Here is an 18,204-nt window from a genome sequence, read left to right as displayed (position 1 = left end):
TACTGTTTGTCCTTATTCACTATTGCTATTTATTACTACAGGGCCATCAGGCTAAAAAAGAAAAGAAAAGAAAAAAATTAGGATTGCCAACTCTTCAATTTTCCATGGCCTAGTGGCACTAGTGCAATATAATATATATTCATGGTAGTGACTAGTGAGAGAGGAAGGATATTAGGTGATGCGGGAGATGCAAGAAAATTATTATTTAATATTATTTATGTTTGCAAGTCAATTGTATTTTTATGTTTTAGGTCATATTAGTTTATTGGGCCATTAGTATTTTAATTTGGAAGCCGGGTTATTTTCGTAATAAGGCAATTAGGGTTTCCTAGCCAATTAGAATTAGGGTTTAGCAATCTTTTATAAGCAACCTATTGTACTCTTTGAGGAGATAGTTGATATTTTGATGAATGAAAAAATGGCGGTTTGGTCTTTCTTTGATCTGGTGTTGACTCCAATTCTACCCTAGGTGTTGACTCCTAGTGGTTTCCCCGTTTAGTGTTGACTCCAAGTAAGGCCTAAGTGCTGACTCAATTTTGTTTAATTTTATTCTGGTTGTCCTGTATCATTAGGATAACACATTAACACGCAATGCAAACATATTTTGAGTGAACCAGGTTGTCAAAACAGACGCAGAGAACTTATTCTAGTTATCTGTGCTCACAAGATCTACTATATTAAAATTTTCATGCACTTGCCACTAGGTTGTTAATTTGTTCTATTTTTTTATAAGATCTACTTGAAGGAAAGCATGACACAACATGCATCCATGTGGGCTCTGTGACACAGAGACGAAACTAATTTGCATTTAGTCTGATGCATCACGAGCATTTGAGCCTCCACATTCATGGACGATGAGACGATCACGTTTAATGGTACTAAGCATTTTTTTTCCTGGTTTATACACTTAATGGAGAAGACAACAAACCATGTTTTGCATATTCTTATTAAGCACAAGTTTTTTTTTTTTTTTGGGGAACATTAAGCACAAGTTTTCACCCCAAAATCAAGCAAGTATTAGGGCAAATTAGAAATCGTCACCTTCTTATTTAATTTGGATGAAACTCGACAAAGTATTTGGCACAAGATTGCAAGCCTTTGGTGGAAAGAATAACAATTAGCTAAGATCAATTTTTGTATTGTTAACATATGTCCTCTCATTTGCTGGTAGGTTCCAACTTTGTCAGTCGGTTAATTTATATTTTCACTTATGTAATAACCATGGGCGTTGGGCCTGGTCCTAGCTGATGGCATCATTTGCGTAAGATGATCTAATCAATTCTATAACACAAAAATTGTAGGTCATCTCATCTCACAATAATGCATCAAATTTCCACATATATCCCCCTTTAAATATGTCAAAATTTCACTGGGCAAATAACAAAAATAATTCAGAATCTTTGTTAGATTAGATGAATTAAGCTCTTAATGCGAATCTTGAAAATATATAGTCCATTCTCTTTTATGTCCATTGGTAACCATACATGTGGAACCACTTTTGAGCTCCTTCTTTTTTATTGTGTTTGCATCATGAATACCATTCTTGAGGTCTATATTGCAGTAAACTAGAGCAATCATTACACCATATGCAACAAAAAAGGTCTTGAAGAAATGGGATTCGGGATCAATAAAATAAGACCCCCAAATTGCTCCGGGTGATGGTTTCCCAGCCACAAAATTTATGCTGTCCTTTTTAAGTTTGAATAATGTTTTCTAAGTACAAGTTAAGGGTATCAATTGTCAAACGCAAACATTATATAGTACTCCAAATTATCATTTAATATTTTTCTCACCCGTGACATGCAGAAAAACCAACCCGTGAATTCCCAGCTGACACGTGGCGCCACTCCATTATCCCCTTTAGAAGAAGCATCTAGAGATGGCCATCTTCAAAATTCAGCAAAATCAACTTATCGCAGCATGTGAATTTTGCTGTTGGAACTCTGATAAGACAACCTCAACCTAACTTCTCTCTCTCTCTCTCTCTCATAAGTCATAAGGCATGATAGGACCCTACATCTCGATTAGTTTATTTCACTTGAAATGGTTCATTTCAAGATTAAGATTTTCTTGAATGTAAAGCATACGAACTATTTAAGTGATATGATATTTGTAATATTTAATCTAAATCATGAAATGAATTATTTTAAATAAATGATTTTTTTTTTCTTTTTACATTCACTATACTACACAATATTCATGATTGGTGTGCTAAAAATTTGAAATATATGTCCTCATTTCAAAATATGAAAAGAAAATGTTGACATTTAAAAAAGAAAAGTGTTACATTTAAAATATTTTCACAATAAAACCCGATTCAAAGTAATTTCAATTATAAGTCAAATTAAAATTAGTAACAATTTCTCCATGAACGGAGCTATGCTTGGCATTCCCCCCTTCCCCCCAAAATTTTTATTTTATTTAAAATACTAGTATATATTTATGTACTAACTTTAGCAATTTGATTCAATAAAATTACACTTAATCCCCTATTAACACTATCATTGATCCTTTTAAAGGCCATAAAAAAGTTATAGATCTAAAATCTAGAACAAAATTAACAAGCCCAAAAAAATTAGTCCAACAATAAAAATGACAAATAGCAAAGTTAAAAATGATTAAGCTCAATCAACTAATTTTACCCAAAACAAACAACCTAATCTTTTAAAAGATTTTAACAAAATAATTTTTTCATTACCTAGTAGTAAACGTATGCATCAAAGACACATAAACATAAACACAAAAAAAAAAAAAAAAAAAAGAAGCAGCAAACACACGTCAAATTCCATTTTTATAAATAATTGCATTGTAATATATTAAGAAAAAATATTTTTGTATTTTTGTCTTTGTTGACGGTTTGTTAATACTAAATAGATGTCATTTTTAATTTTTTTAGAGGAAGAAGGATGCTTATTTAGAGTTTCATAATGATTTTTTTTATACTTCTATCCCTAACTTTAAATCTTGACTCATCCTTAAACTTATCATCTAAATTTTGATGTGAAAATGTGTACGTAACATTCTATTTAAAAAATTGTCTTTCAAACAAAGAGAACCTATTTTTCTTTGATGCTGCGGACACGGGACCCTCTCAGGTGGACCCATTAGCGCAATAAACCAATAAGAGAGATGGTGTGGGGAGAGCATGAAGCTTAATCCGATGTGTCATATCAGAAAACCATAAACACAAAATTTATCAGGCACAAAAAGTGCACCTCAAACTCTCAATCACTGGTATGAAACAGACTTTTGTGTTTCGAGTTTGATTATGTTCACCCGTGAGAGTCTACACGTGACAGACTAAGACAAACACGTACATCTAACATGCCAAGTTTTAGTTCCCCTGTAAAACCTAACCTCTATAAAAAGCCTCTCTGTGCTCACATTTTTTTACATAGCAACTCATACACTCATACATACCATTTAACGTTGGCCTTGCATGCGTATGGTGACGTCCAAAACTTGCCAAGCTCCCTAATCCAGCGCCTTGATTCAGGTGAATTCAGTTCTTCAATATTAGTACTGTAGTATTGTTAATATATGTTATTGTTTGTGCTGTATAATTGTTTTAATGAGGGGTCACGTGAGAATTACAAGCCGGAATGGTTATTTTATTGTAATCTTTAGGGGCTGTTTGGTAGGGTGTTTTAAGCAATATTGTTCAATGCTTAAACAACAGCGTCAGGCTTAGGTTCAATGTCCAATAGTACTGGACCCGTTGAGATGATGACATGTGTTTCACTTTTAGACATGTGTTATCATCTGACCGGGTCTAGTGCACTGGACCTAAACCAAATTCTAAACAACATTACACATATTTTCATACACTTTTTTTATTTACATGTATTTTCAAAAAATACAAATAATGTTACTAGAACAACATTATCAAACAAACCCTTAATTTCACGAGAGATGGGTTTTTGCAAAAATTGGCTTATATATATGGACAACATAGGGATTTGGATGCACCCGTGACTGGTTTAATTCTGTTGTCGCGCACCTACTACATGGCATGGCTGCCTTGCTTCCTAGTTCTATGGCCACAAGGTGCTAAACAACAACACAGAGTCACGAGCTAGTCCTTTTGCTTTTACATCAAAACCACCATGTTCACCCATTTGCTACTGCCATCTTAATATTCTCTCATCCCCACATTCTCAAAACTATTAAAGTAGCTCTCTCTCTCTCTCAGCAATAAAGGAGGTCATGAGTGAAACAACAATCAAAATATTGGCATCACATGGAATATTTACTTGTCTTGAGGGAATAAAAGTATAAAACATCTCAATCAATATTTGATGGTAATTAATGGCAATAGAGATTGGGTTTGATATTACAAAGATGGAATATCATACTTATTCATATGTAACCAAAATAGAATAGTGGTTGGTAAGCATCGAAGTTAATTGATTGTCTAGATTTATATTTATATATAATTTTTATTGAGAATTTGATTTATTACTAATAAGGCCAACTGATGTATTTTTTATTTTAGACACAATTTTTTTTTAGGGGAATTTTTTTTAGACACAGAACTTAAAAGTTTGAAGACCCTCATATATATGTGTGTGTTACCAAAAGAAAAAAAAGAAGAGGACACTCATAGGTTAAAACCAAAGTTAAAAGTGTAATTTGACCAAAACTTCCTTTTTGTAGATGGCAGTATGAGGAAAAAAAAAATATGTTGACAGCAATATTTGGACTGTTTTTGTTTGTTTGTTTCTTGAAACATATATTTGGCTTCTTTAATCATATAATACACATACATGTGTTGTGTTGGGATGTTTGTGTCGATATATGTGGGTGTTTGCAGATCAGCATTCCATGGTGATCCAAGGCACCCGAATGTCAAGATGTAAATACTATACAACTCGTTTGTCATGAAACGGTGCTAAAACTCTTTCTCATTGTATGAACAAACCTTTGGTTAATGCTCCTTACATATTTTTTAAGTTATTCCCAGTTTAACATACAAAGGTACCCTAGCAATCTTCAAGAACAAGTGCATCTGTTGCAAAGAAGTGGCAAATTATTCTTCAAATAAGAAAAAACAGTGACACTTTCTAATACATTTAAATGAAGAAAGTGTTAATGATGGTTAATACTTAATATGTTGTTAGGACTCAAAGACTTCTCTACCATGCATGACTATATGATCAAAGTCTCAATAAAATAATAATTAACTGCTATATGGTTTTACGAATCCTAGGTGCCAAGCCACACCAATGGTACTTAATTTATTGCACTATTATTACCAAAAATAATTTATTGCACTATAATGCCATTGAGATTGCTCATGTACCCCTACATGAATGAGTGCAAAGGAGAGGATCATTTTCCTTCTAAGAAAGCATGCACAGCTTAAGATACAAGGCCACGAAGAACATATTTTGTTTTTGCACACTTCTCTAGGAAATAAGGGCCTCATAGCAGTTCACAAGCTCAGAACTATTGAAGATACAATTCCTCACAGCTTTTATCTCACAAAAAACAACAGTTAGTGAATTAAAAAAGAGAAAAAGAAAGAAAAGCTGAAACATGAGATCATTGGGGCACAAAACATTGAATCAGACCAAAGAAAACAGAATGAGAAAAAGAAAAAGTTAGAGACCATTAAAAATAAAATCCATGTACAACAAAATATTGCTCTGCCAAGATTGTCACATAAGAACAACCTACAAAATCCCTACAAAACCCTCCAACCGTTCCTAGAGACAATGACATTTTAATCAGCTGGTACTTGACACGTGTCAAACTTATGACACGAGAGCAATTCTTCTGAGGAACTTTTAGTCTGGGTATATAAAGTATATGAGCCTTTGCTTCAAATTGTCTTTGCCAGGATAGCTTATTTGAAGCCTCTAGTAGTTAACTCATTCTTTCTCTGCCATTAGTTTTCTGCAATTATAACTATTTTTTTGTCATTTCCCAGAGGAACACTTGTGTAGCATTCTGTGGTGGTTCCTGTTCTATCATTAAGACATTCTTCATAGTGTTGAAGACTGTCTAGATAAGCCATCAAATATTGCTTATCATGGACCTTGCTCACACTCTGTTAGCCATTTGGATCATAGCCAGCCTTGTCTTTCAGAATTCAAGCAATGTGGAAGGACGATATCATTACCACAGGAAGCCGAAAAGTTCTAATAGAGGCTCCTCTGGTTCTAAACCCCCTGTATCTTCCCCTGATCCTCAAGTCCCTTCATCACCAACTAGTCCTCCTTCTGTTCCTTCTGACCCCTACCCAAATGACCCTGGAAATTCTAGTGCAAACTGTGTTTTTGATGTGAGATCTTATGGGGCTGTTGGAGATGGTTCAAATGATGACACTGAGGCATTCAGACAAGCATGGAAAGAAGCTTGTGCAGTAGAATCAGCAGTAATTTTGGCTCCTGAAGATCATAGTTTCATAATCACTTCAACAATATTCTCAGGGCCATGCAAGCCAGGACTTGTATTCCAAGTAAGTAATGAAACTCCTTGCTCTTTATCTCATTTCAGTGTATTGCTATAAATTTTTTTTGTGGTCTATACAGTTCACTTAATTTTAAGCTTTATTTGTGAAAAGGTGGATGGAATCCTAATGACACCGGAGGGACCAGATTCATGGCCCAAAGCAGACAGCCGCAAGCAATGGCTTGTGTTTTACAGACTTGACCAAATGACTTTCACAGGAAAAGGAACCATTGAAGGAAATGGCCAGAAATGGTGGGAACTCCCCTGCAAGCCTCACCGGGTAGTTTATCTTTAATCCAATTTCCACTTTTTTTTTTTTTTTTTTGATAAAGCAATTTACAGTTTTACACTGTTAATTCTAAGAAGCACAGACACAAACATGGGTGCGGTGTCACATATGACACGATAATTCTTAAAAAATTAGGCACAACACTGTTGAGATATAACAATAAATTGATTATTATATAGCTTTAAATATATTTTATATATTCTTAGACATATTTTTACCTTTATTTTAAGTTTTCAAAGTAAAATAATAATTATCAAAATCTTTTTATATATATATATATATATATATATATAATCGAAGGAATTTTTTAGAGAAAAAACTTTTTTTTTCCGACATTGAGGACACGCATACAAGACCGTATGGAAGGATGGAATATTTTGCTAAATGCTATTTTGTAATTTCAGGGTCCAAACGGGGCGACGTTGTCAGGACCATGTGACAGCCCTGCAGTAAGTTGAATAATCAGAAAAAGCCAATTCAAAAATTTTAGTTACTAATTTGAATTTTATTTTTTTAAACTGACTTAACAATCTTGTTTACTATCTTTACAGTTAATTCGGTTTTTCATGAGCACAAATTTGGTGGTCAGTGGTCTACGAATCCTAAATAGTCCTCAGTTCCATATGAAATTCGATGGTTGTGAAGGAGTATTAATTGACAAGCTGTCCATCTCTTCGCCTAAACTCAGCCCCAACACCGATGGGATCCATATTGAGAACACTAAAGCTGTTGGAATATACAACTCCATGATTAGCAATGGTAGGAAAATGGTGTGACTTATTTACTCAATTTGGCTAGTGTATACTTTATTCAGTTAATTGTATTAGATATTAGATTAGATGTAACAATTATACTTGATTTAAACAGGTGATGATTGCATTTCGATTGGACCCGGGTGTGCAAATGTAGCAATAGAGGGTGTCACTTGTGGGCCTAGTCATGGGATCAGGTGCATATTCTCTTTCTCAAATAAGTATAAATCTTGCCTAACTACCTATTTGTTAAGGTTGAGTGAAGTATTCATTATGCTTCAATCATGTCATTGTATTGACTAATGCATTACAAATGGTATAATTATCTTTCACAATTAAATCAACTATGTTGCTTATTGATCAATGTAGCCCTATAGATAAATTTAATTAATTTCAACTATATTGTTCATTGACCAATGCAGGCACATAATTGAATTTAATTAGACTAATGAAATGTAGACATGAAAGCAAATTCAAGGAAAAATTAGTTGTGATCACTAGGGCGGGTTCAATAGCATCTTGGAGGTACATCCATAAAGAGGAAAAATGAGAATCAAAAGGCAAGAATGGCCTTTATTAACATCTCCTTGAAGCCATGCAGCACCTGCCTCATTTAATAAAATCGCTTTAACAGTTGAAATTACTTAAGTTTCCAGATAGAAAGCTGAAAGCAAATAAATAACCCATATAGAATCCTAGGATAGATGTATGTATACTGGATAGTTTAATAGTATGTTGGTTTATTGGATCTTGTCAACGGGTCACCTAAGTACATTGTTTAAGAAATATATACTTAGATTTTTCAATTAAATTCAACCATTTAATTACATTAATGTAATTTTCTCCTAACGATAATTAAACTCTACCATGTGAGTTATTGATGCACGAACATTATTGAATCTAATTCAAAAATCTAAAGTAGAGAATTCATTGAATTTGTACTTTAGTTTTACCTCTCATTTTTTGATGTATTTTAGTATGAAATGGGACCAACAAACTGAATTCTCTTTCGGTGTGCCTGACTTAGTTACTCTTATTTATTTTCTGCAGCATTGGAAGCCTTGGAGTGCACAATTCCCAGGCATGTGTTTCTAACATTACAGTTCGCAACGCAGTCATTAAGGAATCGGACAATGGGCTCAGAATCAAGACTTGGCAAGGTGGGACGGGTTCAGTAACAGGCATAGCATTCGATAACATCCAAATGGACAACGTTATGAACTGCATTATCATAGACCAATATTACTGCTTGTCAAAGGCTTGCTTAAACGAAACTTCAGCTGTACATGTCAATGACATTTCCTACAGGAACATAAAGGGCACCTACGATGTGCGCAGGACCCCTATACATTTTGCATGCAGTGACACAGTTGCTTGCACAAACATAAGACTTTCAGAAGTAGAGCTTTTTCCACAGGAAGGGCAACTGCTTGAGGATCCATTTTGTTGGAATGCTTATGGGAATCAGGAGACTTTGACTATACCTCCCATTGATTGCTTACGAGATGGGGAGCCTCAGAATGCGTTTGAGCCATCCACATATGAGTGCAACTGATATATTTTAGTGTTTTCTGGTGATTAATGTTATAGAATACTGTATACAGCCCAAGAGGCCCTTCTCTATTTTGGGTCATTATTATTACTTTAAGCTCCATCCCTTTTTGGGCTTCCCCCTTATTGTGTGATGAGATGTAGACAAGGGCCTAATTTTTTGGGCCCATATTGTAATAGATTGGGTGCTTACTTTATAGTATTAATGTCAATGCTAGAAATTGGTTCAAGACCGATCCATTGTTTGATCCACATCAGAACGTAATTCATCTGATTGATGCATAGACAAATAGAATTAACGATATTACTTGTGCCCATACCTAAATTCTTAACAATATTACTTTTGTTTGTGTGTATATCTAATTTTAATGAAACAAATAACTCAATTAATAAAAGTGGAGGACATGGAGTTTAATTCCCCTTTTTGGTCCCGCAGGCAAATTACTCTCGGAAAGGTCTTATATTTTGTATTATTTTTATTCGACCTATTTCATATTCGCTATTTCATATAAATATCATTTTATAATAAATAATATTTATTCCTATATCTCTTATGCCGCGGCTTACGCCCATAGAAGCCACAAATTGAATTGTCAACAATAGCAATGCAAACACTAGGAAAGTCAATATAGAGCAATTCGTCAATATCTTCGTGATAACTCTTTTGTTAAACAGAAGAAATTCAAGTCACTTTGATATTACAATAATTGACCAAAATAAATATTGTGAGCACATTGTCTCGCACTCATGGGAAGCACGCCTTAGCCGAATGGATCAAAGACAGAGATTTGGGAGTAGTCACCTAGTTTAGGTCTAGAAATCAAATTGGGCCTCTTACATGGGTCTACATACCAAATTACGGGTTCGGAGTTAGAGTACAACTTAGGAAGATGTTAGGCACCCAAGATTGTCGGACGTGTGGACTGGCCTCCATTATGTGTTGATAGACCATGTTTAATAAAGAAGTTATTAAAAGAGTCATAATCATAAATCTAAACATACATCATGCACTAAACAAAAAAGAACATAATCAACATGTTAAATATCACATAACATAAAAAGAAACACATTAAATCACAAATCAAACAAATTACGCAAAAATCCAAAACTGACCCTCTAACTTTCAGTCTTTTTCATTTCAGTTATCTAACTTTCAGTTTTGCCATTTCGGTCCTCTAACTTTTAATTGTTGTCAATTCGGTACTCCGTTAAACCTCAGTTACCTACTGCCATTAAGTGAGCCAAAATGATGTTGATTTTGGCTCTTTTTTTTTCTTTTTTTTTTTCATAAATTTTTGAATTAAAATAAAATTAAAAAACTTTTATTAAAAAAAAAAAAAAAAAAAAAAAAAACATTTAGGGGAAGAAGAACCCTTGGCTCCTGAATATGGATCAAACAATTCTCTTTCTCTAGAATATGCTTCTCCTCCACCTTATATCGAAGCTATGGCACCTGAAACTAAAGACAATGGCTTCTACTCTCCGCTTGAAGCTCCTTTGCCCGCTCCATCCATGGCTATGGAATTGGACACTGATGAGTCTTCTCCAAAGCTCCCTCCTGCAACACCCTTTAGTTACAGTGTTGAACATTTGGGGGAAACGAAGAATTGGTCCATGCTGGAGCTACGAAGTACACCCTATCAATATCTTCATCTCGGTCTCAATCTCTACAACTTGGTCTCAATATCAAAACTCCATCACCTTCATCTCGATCTCAATCTCAATATCTCGGTCTTGGTCTCAATCTCTACAACTCGGCCTCAATATCAGAACTCCATCACCTTCATCTTGGTTTCAATCTCTACAACTCAGTTTCATCTCGATCTCTCTTAGTCCTATATGTTTTTTTTTTTTTAATAACATTTTTTTATTTTCTTTTAATTCCAAAATTTATTATAAAAAAAGAAAAGAAAAAAGAAGCCAAAACGACGTCTTTTGGCTCACTTAATGGCAATAGGTAACGAGGTCTAACGGAGTATCGAATTGACAACAATTGAAAGTTAGAGAACTAAAATGACAAAACTGAAAGTTTGAGAGCTGAAATGAAAAAGGCTGAAGATTAAAGGGTCAGTTTTGGATTTTTGCCAACAAACTATATTAAACATGGAAAACTAGCAATTAAATAAACACACAAGGAAAACATATCAAATTAAACCTAACATGGAAAACAAAATATCATTCAATTAACCTAAAACATGGAATTCAAAGTCAAACAAATCACAAAACACATGGAAATTAATTAAATAAAATAAAACATCATTTTCTGCCCAAATTTAGGTTAGAGGTGCGTACGCATACTCAACCATGCGTATGCAAGGTTGAAGTCCTGTATGTCCATCCTTGAGCATGCATTCGCATCCTTAGCACAAAAACTGTAAAAATCACATGTTTGGATTAAATCAGTTGTATACTTGAGTTTAAATCAAAGAGAAATACAAAGGAAACACCAAAACTAAATGAAAAACTACATCATTGTCATATTAACATACATTAAAGAATATATCACTATAATAAAAGGAAACACATGTGAAAAGTTCTACATCAATAAACTAACTTGATATTTAAGGACATAAACGAAAACACAAAGGAAATACCAAAAAGTAAGCAAAATTAGATCATGACTAGATTAGAACCCATCATACAAAACATATTATCATCATGTCAAATAACTATACCAAATCAAACAACAATAATGGCCTAACTTTAAACAGCCATAACTCATTTATTTCAATCCAAACTACACAAAATATATGTTCAAATTGAAGCCCAAGATATGTACTTTCAAATAAAATAAACTTAACTCAAAAATTATTTGTGAATCAAAATTTATAGTAAAAACAGTGAGAAAATATCATTTTTCAGCATCATTATCAATGCTATTTGAGCACTTTTTAGTTGTAATTACCTTCGAACTATTAAGAATTCTTTAATAACCCTTGGTTCATGTGTGTCTACAAATATAATTGATAGAGAAGTGGAAAACAATCCATCTCCAGATCGTCCAGAGCCTACAGCGCAGGTCGATCCAAGAGTTTATCCAGAAGAAGGAGAAACGTCCATGAATAATAGCACCACTCCATAAGTTTAAGTCTCCCATGGACGACAGGATCGTCCATGAGGTTCGTCCATGAGAAATCGTTAAATATCCTTGGACGACTAAACCACCCTACACCAGACGGACGAAAGCTCAACACTTAGACTTTCGACAACCCGCTACTATCTCAACAAACCCTTCGAATAAGTTAATTTCCATTAGCAGTTACCGTTTTATATCCGTTGAGGTAGTTAACTCCGGAGTTGTTGGTTTCCACAAATCCTGGGGAGGTTATTGGACAAATAACTGCCCCAGGCTCCCTATATAAGGGACCGGTCTGAACCCGACAGAGGTAAGATTTTCTCTCAGACAAATTTCCAAAACACTTGGAACTTCTTTCTCTACGAGTCTAACTTCTCCATCGGAGGGGGTTCGACCGGTCTTCTCCGGTCTCCTCTTTGATCGCGTTTTCTTCCTTGCAGGCCATCAACCGTTTGAACAGCCCACCGAAGCCAGGCCATTCCACCTTACTGATTCGGAGTAATATCAGTTGGCGCCGTCTGTGGGAAGCGAAGGTTGTTTTGCGACTTTCTTTTCCGCGACAAAGGGTTAGGATGGTCAGGACCAGGTCGATGGCTACTAGCCCTGGCCGTCAGGGAAGCAGAGGCGCTTCAAGTGATCCCCAGCGTGATCGCCAATCTGCACCAGTCATGCAAACGTCATCCGTTCAGAATATGCAATCCATGGCGGTTGCAATGGCGGAATTGACTCGCCAAAACCAGGAGTTAAGGATGGAGATCACTCAGAGGAGACAGACACGTGAGGAACACGCAGGGCAGACACAAGGCCATGGTGACACACAGAATACTGAGATTGGAAGTCAGTTTAGAGGCACTACTTCACGGACAGTGCCACACTTGAAAGAGGAGATGGACCAAATGAAGAAAGTCATGGAGGAGATGAAGGAGAACATGAGGAGAACGAATCCTATAGAGGATTTGGTCCACAGGACTGACTCTCCTTTTACGGCTTCCATCAATGGCCACCCTCTACCATCAAAGTTCAAACTACCTTCCCTGGACTCGTATGATGGGATGCGTGACCCCTTTGATCACATTGCAACATTCAAGACAACAATGCACCTTCAAGGGGTCCCTGATGAAATCATATGTCGAGCCTTCCCTACTACCCTTAAAGGCCCGGCACGAGTTTGGTTCAGTAAAATCCCCCCAAGTTCCGTAAGTTCTTTCGAAGAGTTAAGCAAATTGTTTGTTAACAATTTCATCGGGGGACAGAGGCACAAGCGGTCTTCGTCCAGCTTACTGACCATAGAACAAGGGGAAAACGAAAGCCTGCGGTCATTCATCACTCGCTTCAACAGAGAAGCCCTTAGTGTGGACGAGGTGGACGACAAGCTTCTACTGGCAGCCTTCCACAACAGGATTAATTCGGATTTATTTATCCACAAGCTATATGAGAAGGAGCCTCAAACCATGGCCGAGCTCGTCCATTCGGCTCAGAACTTCATGAATGCAGAAGATGCAATCATAGCCAAGAAGAGGAAAAGAGCTGAGAGGATGGAAGCACACCCAGCTCGACACTCAGAACAAGCCCCTCGTCCAAAGAAGGGACGGATGGAAGATAGGAAGGAACGAGATAGCAGGAAGACAGGTCCCTTGGGAAGAAGCCAGAACTATACGCCCCTGAATGCTCCACTTAATCAGGTGCTCATGCAAATCAAAGACGATCCTTCTTTAAAATGGCCAGAGAAGATGAAAGGGGATCCCAACAAGCGCAATAAGAACAAATATTGTCGCTTCCACAGGGACCATGGGCATGACACGGATGAATGTTACGACCTAAAACAGCAAATTGAGAACCTTATCAGACAAGGAAAGTTGAAGCACTTCGTTGGAAGGGATCGTACAGATGAGAAGCTGAAAGGCAAAATAGAGGAATCATCCCGGCCCCCATTAGGAGAGATAAGGATTATCGTTGGAGGGAACTTGATGAGGCAATCTTCCAAGTCGAAGAAGACGTATCTCAAAGCGGTACAAAACGTCCAGCTCTCTGGACGATCACCAAGGACGAGATCAATGGACGAGCCAACCATTTCCTTCACCGACGAAGATGCTGAGAGGATCCATCACCCGCATGATGATGCGATCGTCATTACACTGCTCATTGCAGATTATACAACCAGGAGAGTGTTAGTTGACAATGGAAGTTCAGCAGACATATTGTACTACCCCGCCTTCCAACAAATGAGGCTTGGACGAGATCAACTTCGTCCAGTATGCTCGCCACTGATAGGATTTGGAGGAATGAAGGTGCAGCCCGTGGGTACCATTACATTACCAGTTGTGGTAGGGACATACCCGCAACAGATAACCAAGGAAGTCAATTTCCTCGTGGTAGATTGTACCTCTTCATACAATGCCATTATTGGAAGACCCACTCTTAATAGTTGGAAGGCGATAACCTCGACCTACCATCTATCAGTCAAATTCCCTACGGAGTACGGGATAGGACAAGCACAAGGAGATTAGTTGGCAGCTAGAGAATGCTACTTAGCCATGATGGCTTTGGACGAACAGGTGCAGACAATGAGCATCGAGGAAGGAAGAGTTATTGCAGAGCCCACGGAAGTGTTGGAAGATGTTCTTTTGCAAGAAGATGATCCTCAGAAATTTACCAGAATTGGAACATGTATGAAGGAGAAGGCAAGAGAAGACCTCATCCAGTTCCTGAGAAAAAGTATCGACGTTTTTGCATGGAGTCATGATGACATGCCAGGAATCGACCCAAGTGTGATCACTCATCGATTGAATGTATACCCCTTTTTTAAGCCTATCCGTCAGAAGAAGAGGGTATTCGCTCCCGAGAGGGACAAAGCAATCAAGGAAGAGATTCAAAAACTGACCACGGCAAAGTTCATTAAGGAAGTCTATTACCCGGATTGGTTAGCCAATGTGGTGATGGTGAAGAAAGCTAATGGAAAGTGGAGAATGTGCGTAGACTTCACTGACTTGAACAAAGCATGTCCCAAGGATAGTTATCCTCTGCCACGCATTGATCAATTGGTGGACTCTACTGCTGGCCATCAGTTGCTGAGCTTCATGGATGCCTTCTCAGGATATAATCAGATCAAGATGGATGAAGCTGATCAGGAAAAAACTTCCTTCATTACCAGCCAAGGCTTGTTTTGCTACAAAGTGATGCCCTTTGGCTTGAAGAACGCAGGGGCAACTTATCAAAGGTTAGTGAATCACATGTTTCGTCCACAAATAGGACGGAATGTGGAGGTTTATGTCGACGACATGCTTGTGAAGAGCATAGATGAGGGAAGCCATCTAGACGACCTACAGGAAACCTTTGAAACACTTCGGCGATATAAGATGAAGTTGAACCCAAGCAAGTGTGCATTCGGAGTATCGTCGGGAAAGTTTTTGGGGTTCATGGTCTCGCAAAGAGGAATTGAGGCAAATCCGGACAAGATCCAGGCTATATTGAACATGGAGCCACCGAAGAGTATCAAGGAAGTCCAATCACTAACAGGACGAGTTGCCACTTTGAACAGGTTTGTTTCGAAAGCCACAGATAAGTGTTTACCTTTCTTTAAAGTCCTCAGGAAGGCATTTGAGTGGACGGACGAATGCCAAAGGGCCTTCCAAGACCTGAAAGACTATCTCACAACTGCCCCATTATTAAGTCCATCCGTGCAAGGAGAAGAACTGTACCTATACTTAGCGGTGTCCCCACACGCCGTAAATTCAGCTTTAATCAGAGAAGAGGGGAAAATACAAAAGCCGGTGTACTACACTAGCCGGGCACTCAGAGGAGCAGAAGGAAGATATCCGCTCATGGAGAAATTGGCTTTTGCACTAATAACGGCTTCTAGGAAGTTAAGACATTACTTCCAAGTTCATGTCATCAATGTCATGACGGACCATCCGCTTAAGAAGGCAATGAACAAGCTGGAAGCCGCAGGACGACTGATTCAGTGGGCAGTTGAACTTAGTGAATTCGACATTCGGTACCAACCGAGAAATGCAATAAAGGCTCAAGCCCTAGCAGATTTCATCGCAGAGTTCACTCCAAGTTACGAAGACCTGGGGGAAGGAGAGTACAACAACAAATGGGTCGTCCATGTAGATGGATCGTCTACATTATATGCTGGAGGAATAGGAGTTGTTTTGCAGTCGCCAGAAGGGGACAAATTGAAATACAAGGCCCGTCTGCAATACCAGACTACTAACAATGAAGTGGAGTATGAAGCCCTTTTAAAGGGGTTGGAACTGGCCAAATCCGTAGAAGCAGACTCAATACTTGTCCTGGGAGATTCTCAATTGGTCATAGGCCAAGTCAATGGGATATGTGAAGCCAAGGAAGACAGAATGAAGAAATATCTAAGGAAGGTAGTACGCCTTGTGAAGAAATTCAAAAAAGCAGATTTTGTTCAAATCCCAAGGGAAGAGAATATGGAGGCGAATACTCTGGCGAAGGAAGCATCTGCGAATGAGGCTTTGGACGAAATGGATGATGTACACTACATGCCTAGTATAGACTTTCCAGAACTGATGCAGATAGAGGGAGAAGGAAATTGGATGACCCCAATAGTGTCATACTTAAAGGACGGAAGGCTTCCAGAAGAGAAGGACGAAGCTAGGAAGCTCAGGGTCAAGTCAGCCAGGTATGTACTTATGGACGAGGTGTTATATAAGAGAGGTTTTTCCCAGCCTCTCTTAAGATGTTTGGCTCCGGACGAGGCAAATTACATGTTGAGGAAGGTTCACGAAGGAGCATGCGGGAACCATTCGGGAGCCAGATCACTCGTCCATAAAGTCATCCGTAGCGGATTCTATTGGCCAACCATCCAAGCTGATGCTAAAGCATATGTCAAAGTATGTGATCAATGTCAACGCTTTAGCAACATTCCCAGACAGCCAGCAGAATATCTCACGCCAATGATGGCCCCTTGGCCTTTCGCACAATGGGGACTTGACATTTTGGGGCCCTTTTCGACTGGAACTCGGCAAATGAAGTTTTTGGTGGTGGGAATAGATTACTTCACAAAATGGGTGGAAGCCGAACCCTTGGCCAAAATTACGCAGCAGAATGTCAAGAACTTCTTCTGGAAGAACATTGTATGCAGATTCGGAGTACCTAGGGTGCTAGTGTCTGACAATGGACGACAGTTTGACAACACACCTTTCAGGGAATTTTGTGAACAGCTTGGAATAAAGAACCATTACTCCTCACCCTCCCACCCACAAGCCAATGGCCAGGCAGAAGTAGCGAACCGATTCTTGCTGAAGATCATCAAGACTCGGCTCGAAGGGGCAAAGGGAATATGGCCGGATGAATTACCAGGTGTTTTATGGGCTTATAGAACGACAGCGAGAACTCCAACAGGAGAAACTCCTTTTAAACTAGCCTACGGAAGCGAGGCAGTTATACCAGCAGAAGTACACATGACGAGCCACAGGGTGAGGAAGTATCAAACTGAAGAAAACGAGGAACAGCTCCGTCTTAACCTTGACCTTATGGACGAGGTCAGGATGGATGCAGAACAGAGGACAGCAAGGTACAAAAATCTCATGGCAAGACAATATGACGCTATGGTGAAGCCTAGGCATTTCAACATCGGGGATCTCGTCTTGAAGAGGGTTACCTTGGCAACAAAAAACCCGGCCTACGGGAAACTTGGCCCAAACTGGGAAGGACCTTATAGGGTTATCAACTGCAAAAGACAAGGATCCTACTATTTGGAAGCTTTGGATGGGCGGAGGCTGGAACACCCTTGGAATGTTGAGCACCTCAGGAAGTACCATCAATAAGTGCTAACTCTTCACCAGTGTCCTTGGACGAGATATATGGACGAGCAGAAGTGTTTACTACTGTCAAGTGTTTTTAAGTATTTTAATAATCCCCTAGAAAGTACATTAGTGTTTTCACTTTTGTGCTATTCATGGATGAGTTGGTTTGTATTTTTAATTCAATAAGGCACTAGCTAATGAGCATGTGCCATGCCTGTGGACGAATGTTTACATAAGTTTGGATTTTCAAATATATATATGTTGTTTTCAAGTATATTATTGGAATCCTTATATGTTCATTCA

The 18,204-nt window shown here is 37.9% G+C and overlaps 2 protein-coding genes across 2 annotated transcripts; both read left to right on the top strand.

The window, feature by feature from the left end:
- Positions 1-3,354: 3,354 nt before the first annotated feature.
- Positions 3,355-9,278, top strand: LOC126688835 (polygalacturonase At1g48100). The gene is made up of 7 exons (XM_050383707.1): positions 3,355-3,496; positions 5,933-6,463; positions 6,569-6,736; positions 7,150-7,194; positions 7,297-7,504; positions 7,613-7,694; positions 8,548-9,278. The coding sequence occupies exons 2-7, from the start codon at positions 6,035-6,037 to the stop codon at positions 9,050-9,052; spliced, it is 1,437 nt and encodes a 478-aa protein (XP_050239664.1). The 5' UTR covers positions 3,355-3,496; positions 5,933-6,034; the 3' UTR covers positions 9,053-9,278.
- Positions 9,279-14,661: 5,383 nt separating this feature from the next.
- On the top strand, positions 14,662-17,922 carry LOC126690212 (uncharacterized). The gene is made up of 4 exons (XM_050385336.1): positions 14,662-15,063; positions 15,319-16,005; positions 16,048-16,500; positions 17,029-17,922. Exons 1-4 carry the CDS (start codon positions 14,662-14,664, stop codon positions 17,920-17,922), a joined length of 2,436 nt encoding a protein of 811 aa, XP_050241293.1.
- Positions 17,923-18,204: the final 282 nt, after the last annotated feature.

Source organism: Quercus robur, chromosome 6, assembly GCF_932294415.1.
Source record: "Quercus robur chromosome 6, dhQueRobu3.1, whole genome shotgun sequence".
Taxonomy (NCBI): Eukaryota; Viridiplantae; Streptophyta; class Magnoliopsida; order Fagales; family Fagaceae; genus Quercus; species Quercus robur.
The sequence above is the reverse complement of the archived record's forward strand: the minus strand, read 5'-3'. Positions and strand labels throughout refer to the sequence as shown.